General features: G+C 32.5%; 1 protein-coding gene across 1 annotated transcript in view; it reads right to left on the reverse strand.

The window, feature by feature from the left end:
• Positions 1-2,614: 2,614 nt before the first annotated feature.
• Positions 2,615-23,430, reverse strand: part of LOC124987632 (cadherin-10) — a 170,365-nt gene continuing 149,549 nt past the window's right edge. The window contains exons 8-12 of the mRNA XM_047556937.1: positions 22,453-22,589; positions 16,166-16,287; positions 11,245-11,353; positions 7,536-7,787; positions 2,615-3,649 (exon numbers count right to left, since the gene is read on the reverse strand). Coding sequence (XP_047412893.1) covers positions 3,159-3,649; positions 7,536-7,787; positions 11,245-11,353; positions 16,166-16,287; positions 22,453-22,589 — 1,111 coding nt within the window. The 3' untranslated portion in view covers positions 2,615-3,158. The remainder of the gene's footprint in view (positions 3,650-7,535; positions 7,788-11,244; positions 11,354-16,165; positions 16,288-22,452; positions 22,590-23,430) is intronic.

The raw sequence follows: 23,430 nt of genomic DNA on the forward strand, positions 1-23,430 counted from the left end.
AGGCATCACTCCATCCTACCATCCCTTTATGCATCTATTTGATCAAAAGACCTGTAGTAGATTAGAAGTGACTCATTTTCTTATAAATATATTTAGTGAAAATTATTTAATAGAGATCTGAGTTTACAAATTTGGGTATTTGTAAACTTTACAATGGGAATGAATTTCTTGGATATTTTATGGAATTAATTTTATCACATTCATAGTCTGTATGTACATGCCTGTGAATACACTATAGATTATACAGACACTTCAATACATATATTGATACCTAAACTGAGATATGAAGATATCCTTAATCCTCAATCCAAAATCTTAAGTTATTTTAGAAATACATATGAAATAGATTCATGTATATAGAGAGAAATAGATATCTCAATCTAAGACTGTGAATATAAAATTATATAATTATTTGGTAATTTGTTGACAGTAGAAACAATGAGAACTTAGTTAACATTAATAGTAACCAAAAGATTTATAAGTCATTTTTTCCCTTATCTGAATATTATATCATGAAAAAGAATAAAATGATTCATTATTATGTGCTTAGAAATTTTAATTGTAGTAAAATCTAGGTATCTTGTTATAAATTCAGTTTTTCAATAACTATATTACCATATTTTCATTTTCATTCATAGAAGAATTACACAATTATATACAAGAATTATATATGATTTATTTTTACATATATAGGGGTTAAAACATTCTTTCATCTTGTAATAGATAGATGCTCAATAAATATTTGATGAATGAGAGTATAAATGGATGAATAAATGAAAATCCCACATTGGTTCAGTGAAATCAATGTATGTGATACTGAAAGACAGTTGCCCTAATCCTCACACAAAACAAAATTTGGACATAGAATAAGTTATAACATGTGTGTTCCTTTGGGACCACATAATTTCAGGAGAATGTTTACGAGAAATTAAACAGAATTTGTACAGTTATAGGCATACAGTTTGAATTTCAGGGTTACCAAGAAATCACACCTTTAACATACCACCTTCAGTGCCAACAAATATTAGAATATCTATTACTGAAAAAATTATATATGATATAGGCCTTATGTGCACAATCTCTTTGGGGAGTATTTTTGGAAACTTGGTTTGAATCATTGTCACAATCCTTGAATTCTTAAAATAATATATAACAAAATAAATGACAGCAAGTTAATGTTGCTTTTAAATTATTTCAAAATAATCAAAACATTTAATTAAGAAACTAAGTTACCAATATCTAGTATTAATAAAAATAATTAATAATGGAAACATTAAAACTAATGTTTAACCAAAATTGTATTTTGAATCATAATATAAATTGCTCATGAGCTACACATCCTTTTATATTTTCATTTGTTAACCAATTTTGTTTTTAATTAATTCCCTTTGCATGGGAGTTCGAGAATTTTTCCTCCTTTCAGTTCATCATTTAAAACATTTTTTTGTTTGTTTCTTAAACTTAATGTTTTTGATAGCCAACCTTCAGTATATCATTAATGGGCTCCTAAACTGGAGGCAGCCTGCCAAATTAGATCTTACTATACAGTCTGATGTTTATTTGGTCTTACATGTGACTGTAATTTTAATTAGACCCCCTGGGTTGTTTTCTTTCATAATCAGCCTACTATGCAAACCTGTATATGTGGTCAGAGGGATGTGGGGCAACCTGGAAGTTAGAAAAACACTACTGTTCAAGAAGAGTAAAATAACTAATTCTGCATTAAGTATGTGTCAATATTGTACACTGACTTACTCCAAAAGCATAGCATTTTCACTAATTAGCACACAAATCTTTGGTATTGTTTACAGTACACTCAACAGGGAACATGACTTTGCTTAGATCCAACAAAATATTGCACTTATAAATAAATCATGCTGTGGAGCTTGAGAAACAAAAAATCAGTTAGTTGCACCTAACCTCCATGATTCTCAGGAACTTTGGATAACTAACTGCCAGTATATTTATTTAAAAAGTTTTTAACTCCCTCCCTTTCCCTTGCTATTGAATCATTCATTGACAGAAAAACAGACTTTGTTACACATAAATGGGTAATGCATTTTTGGAAAATTGACATAATTGCAACGATGTATCTTAATGGAACATTCAGCATTATTACTGTCATTACTAGCCATTTTCAAAGTCACCATGGGAGGTAAATATATTTTCCATTAAAACATTATTTCAGTCTGAGATCTGTCTGAACTATTATTGCCTATAAACCTCAATAGCACAAATGTCATACAAAAATGAGAAAAATGTTTTATTCCTTTCTATATTATTTTAGGGAACATGAACAAAATGAAATTTTTGCATTGCTTGGTGTTTTTAGCACAAGGATGACAATGTTTTAAAGTTGCTTGAATGGTACATTGAAATAATATATAAATTAAAATTTTAATATTAAGATTTTTTTCACATATTACAATACAAGACATTGGAAAAGCTAAGTCTTACCTAAGTTATATTAAGTTGGTTAGCATTTTCAATATTAATTAAAATGACTGTCTTCTTACCTGTATTGAATGTAATTTTCAACCAAGATATTTAGTTTATGGAGAACATTTTTTCTTCCTAGGAAAAAAAGAAACTGGAGACAAAAGTAGTTGTAAAAACTGGTTTATTTTTTTTAAAAATAAATACAAAAATATAAATATAAAACATTAGCAGATAGAATTTGATGAAATGAAATTGCACAAACGTTTGTATACCAGGTTGCATATCACACCTACTAACACCACATGTACATTTTATTTAATTTAATGTACAGAACAGGATATATCTTAAAATTTTTCTGCACCTTTTTAAAAGCTTCATTTGCAAGGGCAGAACATGTATCTAACAGAAGCGGCTCGTTTGTGAGGTTGCTTAGGGGAGAACTATCCTGTTCATGTTTCTGAAATTATCTTTTATTTACTAAGATGGACAACACTGAATTTCCATAGCTTTGGCTCTTGGAAGTGATTAAATAAAATGTCGCATATATCCCATGAGACATCCTACAGGAAAGAATTAATGCAATTAATGAACAAATTAAGAAATAAATGGGAAAGAATTGTGCTGAGTGGCAGGAAACTTCTCCTGATTATCCAATACGGTGAAGTGGAGACAGTGTCCCTCGGGTCGCTTGCTCCTGTTGAACAGAACAGAAATGCAGGTTAGGAGTCTTTGTCACTGTCCCCACCGCCATACATCTCGGCCAGCTTGTTAAACCGGGGGCCCCACTCCCGGAGGTAGTCGTAGTTCTGGTCCCCTTCGGTGGTGCCCGACTCCAGCGAGCTCAGCGACTCGGCCACCGAGTCGTTGCCCTCGTAGGCGTAGGTGGCCAGGGAGTCGTAGGGCGGCGCGGTGGGGTCCAGGTCGTGCTCCTTGAGCCTCTCGGCGATGAAATCCCGCACGTCCGTGTTGTCGGGCGCCGTGGGAGTCCTGCGGGGGATAAAGAGCGCTTCTGGCATGATGTCTCGTCGCAGCTTCTTCTCCTCCATGGCTGCAGGATTCCTCAGCGTGCCGATATCGAAGGCCTGGGTGTCCTCCTCGCCGCCCCCCTCGTCGTTGTAGCTCACGATGTTGTCTCTGATGTCCTCCTTGGATAAGATCAGGGGCTCCTTCTTCCGCTGTCTCTTCAGGGCTGCGAACAGTACTACTATAACTTGAAAAAAGACAAGGAGAGAGGTTAGGGGCCCACTCAGAACGCCGTCGAGCACGTGGGTGCAAGAGAAGGGAGTGTGACTTATGTAGGTGTTTGATTGACAGTTTAGAATTGGAGACTGATTAATTACTTTCCCATTTTTTTTTTTTGTACCTTCCATTTTTTTTTTTTTGTTGTTGTTGAGAGCAAGCATAAGAGGGTTGAGCCAAGGTCGGTGGTGTCCAAGGGCAGTGTTTCTGATTTTATTGTTAAGACACTGGAATCTTTCTCAAGTTTGATGACTTATATTTTATCTATTTTTCTAAGAACTGTTAAAGTTAGTTTCTGACTGTTCAGAATATTTTGGTCTTGTGTAATAAATAGTGAGCTAGGCATTGCATAAAAATTAGACAAATTGCACTAAGCTTCAAATAAGACCCAAAGGGCTAAAATATGCCTGCATTTTTCACATCCTTATACAATATTGAAAAGCACCATTCTTAACAAGATATAGAGTATTGATTACTGTTAAATAACTATGTTGATGAATTTACATAACTTTTTTCATGCTTTATTAAAAGAAGGCCTTCATTATTGGAAATAAGACCCAGATATTTAGACATGACTTGGGTTTAGAGATTTATGATATTTTCCTTGCAAACATATACCTTGTAAGAGAACTCCCCCAAATTGTTAGATGACAACACAACAAGTATATTTAAACAACTACATTGAATTAACTTCAAAAACACATACAAGCCTTGGCCAGTTGCACTTTAAAAAAGTGTACGTATATAAATTGAAATGTGTATTGCTCCCAAAGGACAGTTCTCCACTTTCATGAGACAATAAGAGTAAGTATAAAAACAATAATGTTAATAATCAAAACAATGTTAATAATATAAACTATAGGAGGAAGTTAATATCAAATTTTCTGATTGCACTGAAGTTTCCCACTCTTATCTGCTGTCCCGAAATATTTAGGTTCTGGTCCATTAAAATGATTTGGGGAAACAGATGAAAATTCAATTACATGAGAAAAGAGGGGGAGAAATCTTTCTATCTTATGTATCTGTAGTTAGCCTCTTTTAGAAGAAATGTCTAAAGGATGGGTGAATTATGATTTTTTATATGAAGACATACTAAGATCTGTTTCCTTTTTTATTACCATGGAATGCTCAGACTGTTTGTCTTTAAATTTGATGACAGTGCAAAAAAGGAATTTTTCTGATGCTACCAAAATGAGTTTTAATTCACTGCTAAGTGACCTTGACCTGGAAACGATTAAAAAGTAAATAGGCCTTGATGAAAACAGAAAGCTGTTTATTATTCAGGTCTTTGAGAAAAATTAATTTTATTTTGCTTAAACTCATGTATTCATGCACCCATAAAATGTGTGAAGTAAAGTTTTAAAACTCGGACTGTTTATTATGAACCAAATGATTTTACTGAGTTAAAAAACTTCTAAATATGAAAATAATGAAAACTTACTAAGATTGGCTCTAAGTCCAAGTTTATTTCCTTGCTTCTTGGAATGTCAAATATAGCGTTTTTCAATTAGGGTCAGAGGGATACCCAAAACAATAGTTTAAAGCTAATGCATCTGGAGAGTAAATTTAATCTCATTCTTAACTCAAAAGCAGTTAAAAAGCAATTTACTCTAGGTTATAAAATCAAGAATCATTATTTCGGAGTCAAGTAAATCAAATAAAGGACGAGTTTGAACATTTTTTTCAGTGAACATGTAAGATAGGGAGGCCTCTACTGAGCCATTATGAGAAAAGACATGGAAGTAAACTCCAGATTTCACTGGAAAATTGCATATACACTGACCAACAAGCGAGGTGCTTTGGTCAACCTCTCAGAAATTGTGCAGCCTTGGAGAATGCTTTAAATATTTCTTTCATCTTTATTATGTATAAAGTGAAGATACCATACAAACTGTAAACATTGTTTCATCAAATGAAAAAATCAAAGTTAAAATAAATTAATTTCTAATTATACTTTTTGACACAATAAACTTAATAAAAGCTTTCTACTATTAATGCCATTTTTACTGGAGATTTTATATTTGATGCATATTTCAGCAGATGACTGAATGTAATTTATATATAAATTATAAAATATCCAAATAATTATATTATTCATATCTGAACTTTTTGATTCAATTACTATAAAGTCTGCTTGTTAACTTTCCTTAATATGTTTATTTTAATAATGGAAAGTCAACTTATAAAAATAAATTATCAATTTTCACATTCTATTAAGTGAAATCAAGCTTATTATTTTCATTATGTATGAAATGCCTTGTTCTGCCTCATATTTCATAACTGAATATATAATACTTTTTTTGGCATTGCAGATTGAACCTAGGGGTGCTTTGCCACTGAGTTACATCCCCAGTCCTTTTCATTTTCTATTTTGAGATAGGCTCTCATTAAGTTGCTAAGGGTCTCCCTAAATTGCTGACAATGACCTTGAATTTGTGATCCTCCTGCTTAGCCTTCTGAATTGCTGGGATTACAGGTGTGCACCACCATGCCAGGCAGTAATATATATTTTTAAATGTGCACATTCTTATTTCCTGAACTACATGAAAAATCTAACGTAAAGTGTGATGTGGTAGCACACACTTGTAATTCCAGCTACTTAGGAGGTTGAGGCAGGAGGATCACAAGTTTGAGACCACTGTCAGCAGTTGAGAAAAAGTCCTCAGAGACTTAGAGAGAACCTTACTAGAAAAACAAACAAACAAACAAACAAACAAACAAAAAAAACTGGGATGTAGCTCACTGTTAGAGCACTCCTGGGTTCAATCACCAGTAGTACTGCAAAAAACTAAAATTAAAAAAAAATCTAAGGAAAAATGGATCATTTCATCAATTTAATGATTTATTTCATATTTGTAATTTACCTTTCAGATATTTAATCATAGAACTAGAGTGTATATGTGCTATGATAAAAATAGAAAAATTGAATCTCCTGTAGAGGATTAACTATACCCAAGTTTATTGTAGAATGAATAAATATATTTAATATTTTTTATTATTGCAATGTTTTTGTTGTGGTCCTAATTTCACATAAAATGTGTTGTCTTTTTATAATAGTAAAATTTTTAAAAATATATATTTATAAAGATTATTTTAGAATTTGAAATGAAAGCTAAATCATTAATTTAACTTCATTTTATAAGTATGAAAAATTGATATATGTATAGTTATGTTGGTGAGAAGTCCTATGTAGATCAAGTTTGTGAATTGCTTTTCTAACAAAATATATCCACTTAAGCCTTATCATTGTTTGTTGGTTTAATCTTCCTGAGATCTGCTGATGTCTAACTTTCACAGTTGGGGTTAAAAACTTATTATACTCCTCCAGCTCTTTCAGCTTGTACTGTGCTCCTGAATTAGCATTTGGCAGATGATCCAAAAAGAAATAATACCACAGATTCGGTTACTATGCTGCTCAGGACAGCAGTGATGGGTCAGCTACAAAGTAATTGGGGGTACTAGTCATTGATTTTTTTTTTTTTTTTTTTTCTTTTCCCTTCATTTGCTCACTGGGCTTCAGAGAATGTTCAAGTCCATCACAACACTCAGCCTGGCTGGCAAGAAGGGCAATCGCCTATCTCTCAACTTTCCAAAGTCTAATGAAAGCCATTCTGCACTCAACCCTCTTGGTTTTCCACTATTTATTTCATACATTGTAATGACAGATAAAGGGTTTTTTTTTTTTCTTCTTCTTTAATTGTGGTTCACATCTGAATGATAAAAAATCTTCTGAGGATATCTAAAGCTTTGGTGTTAGTTTGGGTTCGGGGGACAATTTTGATAGCAATACTTCGTGTTTCAAAGCATACTACAGTACGCATCCTAGAAGATATTCAATGTCCTTAAAAATTTCTTACCCAGCAGAATAACGATGCAGAGGAGAATGGCGATCAGAGCCCCAGTGCTGAGGCCAGCAGGGAGGAGCTGGGCTTCGGCGCTGCAGGACTGCATGTTGCCTTGACTGTCACAGGCACACACTCGGATGGTCAGCGTGCCTGTGCTGCTCTGAATTGGGTAATCATTGTCTGATATCACCACAGGCAAGAGATAGGTACTTATTTCATGTCTATTGAAGCCATTTTTTCGAGTTAAAATTCTGGCAGTGTTATCTAAAATAAATTTTAAAGTATTACAAATGTTTGTTTCGGACAGTAAATTTGTCTCACGCTGATAAACAGGGTTGGACTTATAAATAAAATTCTGTGCATAAAAAAATACAAAATCATTATAAAGTTTCCTATTAAATATGTACAATGCAATTAAATAAGACAAATAAGACAATTCAAAGAATCTAATTCTATGGATTGATTACTTACTAGGTTTTCAAAAATTATGCCATAATGTTTTCAAAATGGTGAGTCTGTATAAGCAAATAGCAAGTTTACATAGATGAGATTTTTGTTTGTTTTCTGAAAATCTACTTCGTAGACTAAGAGAAAATCTTATTTTTTATCATTTATTCATTAACATACATGCATCATACCTAAATTCAATATTCATGAAGAAAATATGATTGGGTACATTGTAAGCATTGTTGCATTGCCTTAAATCAATAAAATAGTCGAAATTCATGAAGAATCCCATATACCCAAGCAGCAAGCAAATTATTTAACATTTCTGAGCATTGATTTCTATTCATTCGAGCACACACATAACTTAAAGTATGCATATAACTGAAAGTATTAATGGAAGACCTGACCTAATTCTGTGAAGTATCTAATAAAGTTCTAGATACATGTAAATATTTAATAAAGACTAACATTCAAGTACCTAGTATAGACTTTTTCTTTACCTGGTAATTCACCTAGTATTCTTACTTGGAACTTGTGGGGTTAAAAGAAAAAAAGTCTTCTATCCCAAAGCAAGTAGTATTTAAACAATAATTGATATGATAGTTTCTATCATTTGCCCAAAGAAGTTACTTTTGTTTAGTAGCCCTGCAGATTTGTTTAAAATCCCAATATAGGGAAGGGCGTCAGTCAGCTGCTAAATCAAACAAACAGCACAGAAAAAAATAGTGATAATCGGTTGCAGGTATAGTGGTTGAATACAAAGCAATCTATTCCTTAATTATGATTGGGAAGTTAACAATATAAGTTAACTAACAAAAAAACTGCATATAAAAATATCTAAAATTTCTTTCAAGACCTACTTTTTAAAGTTCTGAAATATACACTAAGGTATATACAAGCATCCATGTGGGTACTTTAAGAATTTTGCTTGCCTGAGTTTTAAAATTTTTCAAAAACATTTGCATCTTAATTTTGTAAGAGTTTTGACAGGTTGAGGGACAAAATGAAGTTTTACTCATTTGAAATTATTTTATGAAATATTTAGAAATTCATGATATAATTTTTGACTCATGAAAGAATAAAATAAAATTAATTTTAAAAAGGAACAAAAAAGAACTTTCAGGCAAATATTGATAAATACAAGCTAGAAAATTAACACTAAGGTGATATATATGTCATTTTAATTCTTTTAAAACTTCATGCAGCATCATTAATTTTGTAGGATTAGGTCAAATATTCTGGTTTATATTCATGTGGGTTTATTCCCTGCTTTGAGTACTGTATATAGATTCAAGAACTCTTCCTAGTAAAACAAAATGGTTGTATTTGTCAAAAATTAATTAAGGTTGGTCTTGAGTGGTTTCCCCAGTAACTTTGAAATGCTGTGCTAAGACAATACTATTTCACATCTATATCACTTTTTAATAACCAGTGCTCGATTTCACAGGAGCAAGGAGAAAATTAAAATACAACTAGAAGCAGGTACTGTCAATTCAATACTGTAAATTCAGTACTAAGGACAGCTCCAATCTAAATTCAATGTTTGTTTACTGTCATGTATAACTTAAAAAAGACAAAAACAAAAACAAACACACTTCAATGGGTTGCCACGTTCAGCAAATTAAAATGCAGGATGTTATGTATCTCTAATTCAGTTTTAATCTCTAATTTATATTTCATATGAATGTCTAATTCATATTTAGAGATCAAATATGAGCATTCTGCATTCTGATTGTCACCTTACGTTAATTGTTCCAATCTTAATAGCTTTAGGTGTCTGGAGTGATAGAAAACATGGGCATTTCAAGAAATTCAAATTTAATAAAAACAGGTGTTGACAATAGATACCTTCCTATCAACTTATTTGTGCTAAGATTCTACCAGATGAAATATCTTGAATAACAGTTGACACAAGGTAAAATGATCCATTATCTTAAACTATTTGCTGGTACTTTGAAAATCACCTAGATTCTGGCTCTGCCAACAGACATCATGCATTATGAAAAAAGTACTATATATATGCCAGTGTGGTTATTAGACTTATTTAAAAATACACAAATTTGCAGTCACTCTAAACCTCATGCCTTTTAACAGACAAGCGTGTATAGTTAGTTTAACATAGCATACAATAAGTAGAGATCTGATAACATAATTTTGTTTACACTAGAATAATTCCAATAACACATACTTATCAAGGAACAGAGCTGTTCAACTTTTAAACAATCACAACTATTCCCTAAAATGTGTTTGACTTTTATGAGACTATGAGAAAAATAATTTCCGAGAAATAAAATCTGTGTCCTATCAGGACAACAGCATTTCTTGCAGTGCCTTGGCACTGTATTCACTCAGAGGCTAGTGAGGCTACTTCACATTCTTCTCACTCTTTTTATGTCTTCCTGGCTTCAATGAAGGTGCTGCTATTCAATCTCTTCAGAATTTGCATAACAGTCTCACTGAGTCATTCATTTCTCTGTTCATATTTCCCATAAGTTTTGTTATGCAAAGTCATTATTTCCAGCCTTTCTGAAGCCAGAATTAAAGACAGGCAGTTAGTATAGAATAGGTAATAGGGTTGGATGGAGAAAATAGAGACCAGTTTGGATCCTGGAAGTTGGAATCTGCCCCTGGGAGATTGGAATGCTAATGTCTCCAGAGCCCTTTGATCACGGGAGGGCTCTACTGCCCCTCCCAAAAGGATGTAGGACAGGGAATTGCTAATTAATGCCTCCTGGGCTGCTACCTGCCTGGATCACTCCATTTGGCCCTTTGCCCTGTCCATCTGCTTCCCAACTTTTGGCCTCCCACCAGCATCTCCTGGACCTAGTCACATAAGTCAGAAGGAGAAAGATAAGGGCGGGTGAGAGCAGGAGAAAAAGGAGACTTTAGTCTAATAAAAGGGGCAAAGCGTTGTCACTTCTTGGGATATCAGAATACCAGTCATTGCCCCCTTCTCTCTTAAAGCACACTTCTCTAATGTTCAAACTTCACCATTTGAGGAAGCAGAATTCGTCACTGATAACCAACTAATCATTTCAATATCAATCTTTGTGTTAATCCCTACCCAGAGACTTCTCTCATGTATTTTATTAAATGTAAAAGAGTCAACATTTTCAAAGGACATTATCATGATATACCATTAACTATCAGAAGAAAACAAAAGTTCATAATGCAGATCACTATATTGAAAGACCATGGGTATTAAAATAGTTACTTTAGAAGAAATTTCCTATTAATGTCACCTTATTCATAATGAAAAAGTTATCAAATTTACCTTCATTATCTTGTACTGTGAAGTTTGGATTGACAGCAGCTAAACTGAAGAAAAATTTCTGTCCACCTAAAGGGTCATCTTTGTCTACTGCACTTATGGTCTGTATTAGCTGTAGAAGAGAGAATATTGTATAGTCATCAAACTTTCACATCTGCTTTTGTAATATATAATTTAAAGAACTTAGCTTGTCTAAAACTTAAAAAAAAAAAGACAATTGACTTTGTTCATGGTGAATAAATCATAATGATAATTTTCCTTTTAATGATATTTCTCTATCACTCAGTCCCTTTTATTTCTCTCTCATAAATATTGCTTTTCCTTCAAAAAAATAAATTACAAGGTATATTTTTGGGGTTTGGTATAACTAAATGTAGCCCCTGATGAAAGTAGTTGTTTCACATAAATCTAAACATTGATTGGGAAGAGTTAATCTGATGTTGGAAAAATTCAGGAAATAAGAGAGTATGGCTTTGCTCCTCCTCAAGTTAGGTGAAAGATAATAAAAGAAAATAGATATGTTATACATAATGGTGAGTACAACTTTTACAAAGAAAGGTTTACACATTATTTTCTACTTTAACAGCAATAGTTTGCATCATTTGTACTTTCAATACTATTACATATTTTGAAATTCAAGATACGTACAATATGGAGGAACATTTATATGAACCAAATGATGAACTCAATTGGTTTTAGGAAAAGATACAACAAAAGACGCTCTCTGATAACAAAGTGGAAAATTCAACAGTTTATACATAATCATTTCATTGCTTTGGACATAGTATATGATTGATACTGTATAAATATATATTATATATGAAAGATATATTTTGGTGGGTATATAATTTCTTTATTCTTTAAGTTACATATATGATAAATTTTTTGGTGTTTTAACTATTTAAATTTTATGAGGGCTTCAAAAGTTGCTTCTTATGCATACTGATGTCTATTGATGCCTTAACTAAAAGGAATATGCTTTTTAAACCTTAATTTAACTTTGTGTGGATAGTTGGTAGAAATATTTGTTGCTAAGGTTTTCTTGCTTTAATTAGGGCTTTCAAGTTTAAAACAGTAAATAAACTAAGAAATAAGTGAAGAAATCATTATAACCATTCTTACTTTTCTTTCAATGTTTGCTATATCAACAGAAATGTGATAAACTACAGGTATTAGTTTTTTAAATTATAATTGTAATCATTATTAAAAATGATATAAGAAATTAAGACATGCAAAGATGTTTATTTTCTAGAAATGATCATCTAGAAAAATCACTTCAAACTGAATAATTTTAAAACAATTTAAAAATATATTTGACTAAATCGTAATTGTAATAAGATTAAATAGAAGCCAAATTTATGAAATATAAAATATGACATAATATATAAATGAATTAAAGATAAAAATGTAAAAATGTGTTAATATTACTGAAGTTATTAATTCATTTACCAAAGCATTTCTTAACTGATTTGTATCTATCTATTTAAAATTTTATTTTTATATTTGATCTATGAGTATATTGAAGAGAAATAAATGAAATAACACATTTTGAAAGATAGTAGACTAGTTCAAATTTGTAGTCACAAAGATTTCTATATTAATACACATATACACACGAAAGAGCTAATGTCTTTAGAATAAAAATTATGTCTGAAAATAAATATACATTTGTAACTGTGACTACAAACTACAATTTCAATTCATTTTTATTCTCAAAAATAATACAATAATACATTTCTGAGGACATATGTCCACATCTTCCTATATAGGTAAACCATAAAACTTTACAGAATATGCTCAATGAAGTGTAATATTTTAATAAAAAAATTGTTGCATCATTGATTTAAAAGTCAGTGGTTAATTGATATACTTTGTTATAAAAGAAGTAATTCCAATTTCTATTAGAGTTACAAAAAACAAAATCACATTTTGCCGAATCCCTATCACTTTAAAATACAGTTTTATGATTCTAAAACTTCTCTGTTGCAAATAGAGGCACCGCCTTCTAAGATGATTATTTTTTTTGAGACATACTTGACTTTTAGTGTCTAACCTCTTCATATTCAAAATTTACCTTTCAATTTAGTCTCATTCTGTATTCTAATCATACATTCAAAATTACAAAACTTTGTGTTGATAAGTGTGGCTGTAAAGAGTTGCAATGGATATCAGAATCTGACAATAAGTAGATAAAACCTTTTCTGCTGACTCTCTATATGAACGCTTAGTATTTTATTTTACTGGAGACAATTTTATTTTAATCCAGTTGCAATGAAACAATTTATCACACTTAGGAAAGAAATAAACACAAGCTGGTGCTATACAACATTCATTCTGAGCATATGGAGAAGAGATATAGGTAACTTCCTTAGTTTTCCTCCTTGGAAATAATATAGTTGACTTATATTATTATTGTATTTTTACATTTGATATAAACATTTGGAATGTTCAGTGATCGTACTATTACTGAATGTGGATGATAAGTGAATGATAAGTGGATATTGATGTATTTAAAATTAGACAATGAATTATTATGTTTTAATGTTTTAACATAATTTGTAGAGAGACTAGGAGTTTTTGATGATGAAAAACTTCCCTTTATTCTGGTTGAATTCACTCTTTCAGCTGTTAGGAAGTAACTAAATATCCTATGGAGAATATGTGGAACAATTTTTGGTGTGATGAGGTCTTGCTTGCTATCTGGTTTGATATTTGCTGTTAGTTGGTATTTGCTTTAATAAGGTGCTTAGTGAACAGTAAATATAAACCGCAATCCTCCCTAGAGAGATTCCTTGGGGAATGTTTTTTTGAGATAAACATGATATTTTCTTCTCCTAGACTTGAAAAAAGTATTAAACATATTTTACTGACTGAAGGAGTGGACATAAATGAGGAACACAGAAGGGAAGAAAAAGACCTATTTCTCCCTTCTCCAGGGTCCCCTGTCTCTCTGAGGTAGTAAGGTGAGAATTTAAGTAGCCCCTGTAGGCAGGAGAAGACTGACTTCTAATACTTCATCAGTTGCAAGTTGCATCCTATCAAAGAGAGTCTTCTATGCTTAGACCAAGGAACAGCCAAGGCCAGGAAATAAGGAGGAGGAGGAGGAGACAATTATTTTATTTCTGTCTTATCAATTTATTGCACACCAAATGAATGGAATTATTCCCCATGTAGTTTTTCTAAGTGCTACTAAAGAGCACTTAATTTGCAGGAGTATTGGGTGGACTGAGATTCTCTAAAAATAACTGAAGCATTACCAGAAGTCCTAACCTGCTCCTCCTTTCCTAGGAGGAAGGGAGGCCAAGCTAAGGAGTGATTATCATGAAAACCTCAGTGAAGAAGTTTATCAAATAATTACTTCAAGTCTGCCTGCCTGGATGTCACAACCTCAAATTCTGTCATTTAATATAACAATTTTGTATAAGCAGAAGCAGTTTTCATCCAACGAGGCCACAGTGAGGTCTCACAAACTGGTCTTATTAACCTTATTAACAATAACTAGTGTGGGAGACTTGTACATGCAGTCAACTAGACAAGAATTATTAATCACGTCCTTTCTATCAGGATGGCCAAGATAGGCTAACTGCTTTTTATTAAAATCATCTTTCATTTGATTATTTTCCTTCCAGTTTTTACATGTACAGAAAGTCTGGAGGCATTACTGAACTTACTATAGTTAAAAAGAGAAAAGGTATGGGAAAATAAACACAATTCTTTATTTTGTATATTTTGAATACATTTGTAAGTCTGTATTTATAATAATTGAAATGCTCTGAAAAGATATCTCTTGAAAATCAAATAGAATAATCATAGAGAATGCAGTAGTAGCAAAATGGGTAATTTATCTCTTAGAGAAAAGATATTAACTTATCTCATGCTGAGCCTGCCAAGCAGAAGACTACTCCGAATGGCATTTTAGGGTGGACACTGTTTCATTAAGAAGTAAGTTGGAAGTAGCTAAGTCATTTAAATATTCCCAATTAAACATTTCCATAATATTTTCAAGTTAAAAAAAAAGAATCCAATTGCAGCAATTTTACCATTTCAAATAATAGACAGGCTATTGAATTCTTGTTAGAATCTTCGAAAGAAAGTACTCAAGTTATTCCACAATATAATTTGCATAAAAATGTAACAACGACAGTGATGTTTATAAAAGCATCAAATGATGTCAAAACACAATACGGTTTCACGATGGCTTCTCTTTCTCTAATAAAAAACATTCGATTCCCAATTATTATTTATAATATGCAGCTTCCTTCTGTGAAGATAGCACTCAAAGCAATTAAGAGCATTTCTTTCAGCAGTATATTCTGGAGCTTTTTAAACAACAAAATGAGTCCACTGAGGAAAAGATTTAAATAATTATAAACAAAGCTGATGTAGGGAGAATGCTTTAAAGGACTAAAACTGAGTCATTAAGCACTTTATGTGTTGGTATAATGATGAAAAGCAATGGATAAGCAAATTCTGCTGCCCTACTTCAAAATGTATTTGCATATATCCGAATATTGATAGAATGTTTCAAAGATTCCATCTCTCTGTCTCTGGGTTTCTCCCAACCTTCCTTCCCATTTCTCTAGCAATTTCAATATTTACCTAATGGTACAGCCGAAGGCTCCAGTTTGCTCACATTTTGAAAACTTTAAAAAGTGGAAGTTGTTTCTTATACCTAAAGTTGTTCCTTCCCATTTGTGTACCAATGATAATGTCTTTTCTTTTACACTAGAACCGTACAAATGAAATAAGAACCTGGTACACTGTTATTTTAAATATTCTCGACTTCAAAAACATGTCATCTTTTGAAAATATTCCAGGGAGTATGTGTGAGAGTTCCTATTCCCTTTCATTCGTTCCTGCAAAGTTTGTGAAAAGAAAGTATTTAACGTGGAACTGCCGTGTTCTCAATCTTAGAGTTGCTCACCTGCCCTGGTCTGGCCTTTTCACATACAAAGGTGTCATAGAACACAGCAAATTGTGGGGCGTTGTCATTAACGTCCAAAATTCTCACAAAAACAGCTACACGAGTCATCTCTTTGGGATTGTCTAGAAAAAGGAAAGGAGAATTTAGTTTAGGAAGGCATGCTTGTGCACCCGATTTCATTTATATAGGCATCTTATGGATATTAAGTGCTCACATACCAATAAACATTTCATTCATTCTCCTAACATAATGAGCAAATGCAATAAAGAAAATTACTGCAGAGCCTAATTAAGTAGTCATGAATTCAGTTAGTATTGAGCGCAAGGGGATTATTTTGATTTTGGAAAAAAATTTTAAAGTACAACCTTGGATAACTGAGCTCATATTATATCTGTGTCTTTATTGTCCAGATATATAAGATAGGAATAAATATTTACTAAATAATTTTATATGTATGTTATTTAATCATCACCATCCTTTTGAGATGAAGAACTATTTTTAAATTAAATTGGTTACTTATCCAAGATCAGTAAATGCAAAGTCATTCTTATTATACTAAAAATGTTTCCCTTTGACTATGATAATTAAAATGTATTTTAACAGCTACATTCAAATTGCTTCTTGGAAATTATAATATATGGCTACTAATTCTACAAAGTGATAGAAAATTTACACTGGAATATAAAGTTTCAAACATTCTATTTATATACTCATTAATGATACAATTTCAACAACCATGGCTTGATTTTGCATAACAGTTTACTGTTTCTAAATTAGTTCTGCAACAACAAATAGCATCACTAATAATAATGTCTTTACTACCAATGCTAAAATAAAGAGCATCAAAGTTTCCAAATAAAATGATGCAGTTAAAGTGTTTTGGTTTATCAGCAAATTCTAAAAGTCTCTTTATTTACCTTAGCTTGAGTAATAAACTTATAATTGTTAAAATTGCATCAATTTCATTGTGAATTTTTCTAAGCAGTTTTACTGATATCTGAGAGTGTTTTGACATTTTAAAATCACGTTATAGTTATTCCGACTTTCAAATGTAAATATCTCAGTCTTTAGATAAAATCAAACTTCTTTGTGAACTTTGGCAAAGTCAAGATAGAAATGTTGAAGAAACATCTGCAATTTCATGTTCTTTGCAGCACTACTGAAAATAGTAAAGAAATGGATACAACCTAAGTGTCCATCAACTGATGAACGGATGAAGAAAATGTGGTACATATACACAATGGAATAGTATTTGATCATGAAAAAGAGTCACATTCTGTCTTTGGCAACAAACTGAATGGAACTGGATATCAATACATTTAGCGAAATAAGCCAGACACAAAAAGACAAGTACTTCATGATTTCACTCATATGTGAAATCTCAAAAACTAGAACTTATAAAAGTTGAGAGTAGAAAGGTGATTACCAGAGGCTCAGAAAAATAGATGAATGAGGAAAGATAAGATAAGGTTGATCAATGGGTACAAATTATAGTTATAAAGTAATAAGAAGTTCTGGAGTGCTATTATTGCTCAGTAGGGGCAATATAAATAACAATAAAGTACTATATATTTTTAAAACCAAGAAAGGATTTTGAAAATTTTTTACCATAAAGAAATGATAAATGTTTGAGGAGAAACACATGCTTAACCTTATTTAAGCAATATGCCACATATACAAATATATATATTTTGTGTATATCATAACATTAAGTGGAATCCCACTAATATGCACATTTTTCATTTTATTTATCAGTTAAAGCTAACTTTAAAAGAAGAAAAAGTGGAAAAATAGCTTTAACAAAACCCAAATAGGATATGTAGCCATCTTATTAAGTAGTCTAAACCAAAATGAATTATGGATATTATCATTTGCATGTGCAAAATTTATGACATTAATTTTAACTAAATAATTTTCAGATACAAAAATATTGTCATGTGCAAATACATTGTACATTACTGCTCAAAAGGATTTCTCTCCAGCTACATGTAATTGTATTGTTACTAAGATAATTATTTCAGCACTTTTTAAAAATAATGTGTAAGAGTTGATTTCTCAGCAGGCTTATTTACGAGGCTGAAGTAGTATAAAGGAAGGCAAATAGGATTCTAAATCTATTTGAAGTATATTCACCTTCTGTTCCTCTTTCCAAGAGGGAATTTAAAATGCATCCCCTCAACACTCCTCTTAAGTCTTGCCTCTGACTTCTTAATCCACATCTATTCCATTGACAGATTCTAATTTCCTGTTTGGAATGTATGGCTGCATGCCTTCCACCTGCTCCTGCATCAGATGCCTGAGAGTTCATACCCTGGAGTTAAACTGAGCTTCTTTCATATCCAAGTCCACAGCTCATGTTCACTCACTGTGACTTTGTCCAATGCCTATTACACAGTATGTGTAAAATCAGGGTTTCTAATCTCACAGGGTTATTTGGAAAATTAGGTGTGATAAAGCCGGAAATGTTTTTATCAGAGCATCAGAGCATCAGTTTGATGATTAGTATTTAAAACATGCTGAATGTTATGAACATCATCTTTATTACCAATTTCATATCTTCATTGCTACTTTAGAGTTTATACACTCTTTCTCCACATAATGCATTCATACAATAAAAACCTTAGCCAGCTTTCCCATAATTCACATGGGTCTGAAGAGGTGCCCATTGGGAAGAAGAAGAGTGAGGAGGAAAGAAAAGACAAAAATATTTTCCATAATACCCACATTTTTCTTTGTCCCAGACTATTGATAAGATCCAGAGGTAGAGTTCTCACCAAAAATGGACCTGACTACTAGTTACCCATTGCTATGAAGAATAGTGGGAATGTACACGTCTTCCATTTTTCTAGAACACGTTCTTTATCCTACTGATACAGTAAGTGGACATAAACAAAATGTTTATTTTCAATATGAAGTCTGACATAAAACTAACCCTTGTTGGTAGCAGTTCAGGTCCTAGCTATGCCACAAAATAACGAGAACGAGAAGTTTCATGCCTGAAAAACGGCTTTGTCAGACTTTGCCCTAACACAACAGGAACATCCTTCAGCCTCTTTCCAAAGAGCTCAGGACTCTTCAAATCAAAAGCTCAAGTCACAGGGATGAATGTCCTTTGTAAAGCATCAGGCCTGGAATCACCGACTGAGAAAGCAATGCTTAAACTTTTCTTTTCTTTTTTGTTTTTTTTTTGGCTGGCAAATGCCATGGCTTATGTATAAATAAACGTACAAAGCACTCTGAGGAAGAAACATACGGGAGAGCAGCTGGCATATATTTACCACCTGAGTCTCCCTGAGAGTCCTTCAAGGAAGCGGGAGAGCAGTACAATGTGCCAGCAACAAAGGATCTTAAAATGCATGTCCTGAGGTGAGGCTATGCCTACACTTTCACAGGTTTTTGGAAACCTCCAAATAAAGGAAGGTTTCATTTATTCTCTAGATACCCCAGGTTTTCAGAAGATGGAACTGTTGTACAGGTTTAGGACAAGACTGTTTTTTACCAATACATAACTAGGTATAGATAACAGAGTCCTTCCTTCCTGTACCGTGCTCTATTGTCCTCAGAGTGTAATGCAATGAATGATTATAGGTAAATTTTCTCAAAGGAACTCTTTGGTTGCTACAATCAATGTATTCTAAAATTTGAAATTTATTAAGTCACTGATTGTGACCTTAATTTTAGATTTTTTTTCCCCTCCTTTACATGGCGTTTTAAAATATTTTTTTAAAGACGAAAAAGGGAAATAAAACATGGAATAATGCACTAAATAATTTCCTGCAGTCGATGGCACTTGCCCCATGATGTGATATATTGCACTGGAATGTAGAATTAAATTGTTAGAGGCAGGGTCTGGAAACACATTGGTGAGAAGTGCATTGTATGTCATTCTGTCCTGCTCAGGGTGAGGTGTGTGACACGCTTAGCATAAAACCAGTGTTTAAAGTCTCGTAAAAACAATTCCCTATATGCAGTTTCCCTTTCACCCTCATTGCTTAATTTAACTCCCAGAAAAGCATAATGGGACCCTGACTGGTGGTGGTTTGGCAGGTAGGCATTTCCAGCAGTCGCGCCACAGATTGATTTCATTTAGGGGCAAAAAATAGGTTCAGTGCTTAAGAAGAGGTAATTGGCGTAGCTTTTTACCGAATCATAATTACTTCAACTAGCTTTAGAAGTTAAATTTCTCAAAGTATCTGAAATGGAAAGTGCAATTCCAAGCTCCTTGGACTTGAGAAGGGATCTTGAAATGAGCAGAGCACAGTCCTGCTTTTGGAATGACCAGAATGAATCGTGTTGGGCACAATCAACTCCTAGGGTGGAGACAGATACAGAAATGACAGTTTTTCTAAAGGAAAAATCCAACAATTAGCCTTAACAGGTACCACCATTTATATCTCACAGTAATGAAACTGGCTCTTTTGGGGTTAGTCTGTATTGCGGAACCAAATTGGAAGGAAAAACTAAATCTAATATTTTAGCTTGAAGCTTTGAATGGATTGCTGAATATCCTCCTAGCCTAGTTACTTTTTTCAGTGGTACTTGGTGATTCACACCTGACGTTTTGCCTTCCAAAGTCTGGAATGGTTACTTCAAATAACTTGACTTTGATCCCTCGTTGCAGATTCAGTTTAGTATTTCTGATGTGGAATTTATGGGCTTGTTTTTTCACCATGACTCAACTCCTAATGAATATTTCTTTTTTATAATCATAAAAATAAGAGATTACACTCCATTTGTGTATGATCTATCAAAATGTAAACATGCATTCTACTGTCATGTACGACAAATTAGAACAAATTTAAAAAATATTTGTATGTATTAAAAATCAATTTGACTTGCTGTGCTTCATGTATGTCATCGGAAATGGAGCCTGTTTGCCAAAGTATGAACATGTAATTTCACCTGTTGACCTGGTCCTCCCAACTTAAAGGATCCCACACTAGACTGAAGACTTGCTGTTTAATTTATTAATACTTTTTTGAATGATCCACCTGATATTTTAACTTGAAAATGAGTTCCATGAATGATGAAGGAAATCCTGTGTGTAGGCAAGACCTTTATAACTAAAGAAAGAGGGGTTTTGAATGCTTGATCTCTGTTTCTAGTTTGAAGAAATTTTGTAAATCATGTAGAATTATTAGCGCTAGAAATGGAATAACCTGTTTTAACTCTCAATGTACCACCTCTAGCATTATTTCAGCAAGTTACAAAAAAACTTCAGAATTTTAGTTTCTTCTCATTTAAATGAGGCTAATTCAAATATTATCAATAGAAAATGTAATTTAAAATTCTGAGAATTATACCTGGTATACCTAGTTTATTATAGGTTCTGATTAAGAGTGTTGATGAAACATGTAACATCTCAAATTTTTCCTCAAAAGAGAAATTTTTTAGTGTCCATTCTAACTTTGTTTTATTAGTTAATAATAAATGAAGACTTACAGATACTTTAGAGCAGCAGAATATGCTAACCAAAACATACCATTCTGTCATAAGGATTACATCATTGAGCTCAGGACATTTAAAAAGAAAAAGAAAAAGAAAAATCAGGGTTGGGGATGTAGCTCAGTGGTAGGCACTTGCCTAGCATGTGCAAGGCCCTGAGTTCAATCCCCATCGCTGTAAAATAAGATAACAAAAAATAAAATAGAATAAGCCACAAGTACAAGAAGGATACTCTGACATTTCCCCTTTTCTTCCTGAAAGAAAAAAAAATGTGGAAAATATTCCTTCATATCATGAAGAGAGTCACATTCTTAAGATTGAGGAGGATAGGTCATTCATTGAAACCAAGAAAATTCTGTATGAAAACAAAAAGAAATTCTGTAAATATTTAGTTGATTTTCCCATATTGTCTTTTTTTGTTCATCCTAGTACAAAAGTGTTCGGGCTTTGAAACTTTTTTGGATTTCATTTTCTTAAGCATGCTCCCTGCTGTTACATAAATCTTCAACAAATTCATATGCCATTCTCCTACTAATCTACCATAGTAATTTAATTCTCAGACCTAGTAAAAATTTCTAAGATAGAATAGATGTAATTTTCTTTTTCCTACAAAACCTATTGTCATCCCTTTATAGCTAAAGAAAATAGTGGAAAAAGTTACAGGTGTTTGAGAAATCAATTTAAAATTTCAATTAAAACTATAATTTGTGTAGACAATGAGAATGAATTATTTTAATATGAAATGAAACCTATAATTACGTGTTAAATATATGAAACTAAAATATGCAAATAGAAACATAAACATATATAAACATATATTATAGACATAAAAGTCATCTTACTGGTTTCAGCAGCTATAACAGTAAGATTGTGCCATTGAGATAATTCACGATCAAGTGGCTTTGATGTATAAAGTGATCCATTTCCAGAATGTATATTAAAGATCCGATCAAGGTCAGTATGGCGATCCAAAGAAAATCTGAACATACAGAGCAAAACACATTGCCAGTGTTATTGACGATTTATAGGAGAAAACGGTGAAATACAAAGACACACATATTACGAAAAATTAAAGGAAGAAATGGTACTGATCTAGAATGTGGAGTTTCTTCAGTTATTCACAGAAACACACTCATCCTCTCCAAAGCATGAATTGGAGACTTGGTTCTGCATTCAAATACTGGTCTTCTAAAATTTCTGTTCTTAAAATCGTATGAACCAACTTTGATGTATTTGACAACAAAATGCTACAATATTACATGCGGTTACGTTATTTGTGGTTACATTACTTTATTTGTTAACTAAGAGTTCTGGTGAAGAATTACTGCAGGAATCCATTGCAAAAGATCAATCCCAGAAGCTCTATTTTTCTTAGTAACAAAATTGGAGACAACAGTTCATCAAACTGGTTAGGGCATCAACTCATGGTGTTTTGTAGCTTCAGGGTATGATATATCCATAGCTTCAGTTTCTTAACACATGTATTATAAAATGTATAACTTCTAACCAGAGATTGCTTAAAAATAGTACAGTTCAGGATGAGAAGTCTTCACACATCTCTGTAAAAGGCCATATGTGTTATAAAATAGGCAGAGGCTGGGATTGTGGCTCAGTGGTAGAGCGCTTGCCTAGCATGTGTGAGGCACTGGGTTCAATTCTCAGCACTGCATATAAATAAATGAATAAAATAAAGGTTCATCAACAACCAAAAATTTTTTTAAAAAAATAGGCAGCAAATTGATTATTATGGCATTATATTGTTTATTATTCTGAAACCTAACACCAGGTTTATCAATCTGATGGATGCCATTGGGATAAAT

This window comes from Sciurus carolinensis, chromosome 6 (genome assembly GCF_902686445.1).
Source record: "Sciurus carolinensis chromosome 6, mSciCar1.2, whole genome shotgun sequence".
Taxonomy (NCBI): Eukaryota; Metazoa; Chordata; class Mammalia; order Rodentia; family Sciuridae; genus Sciurus; species Sciurus carolinensis.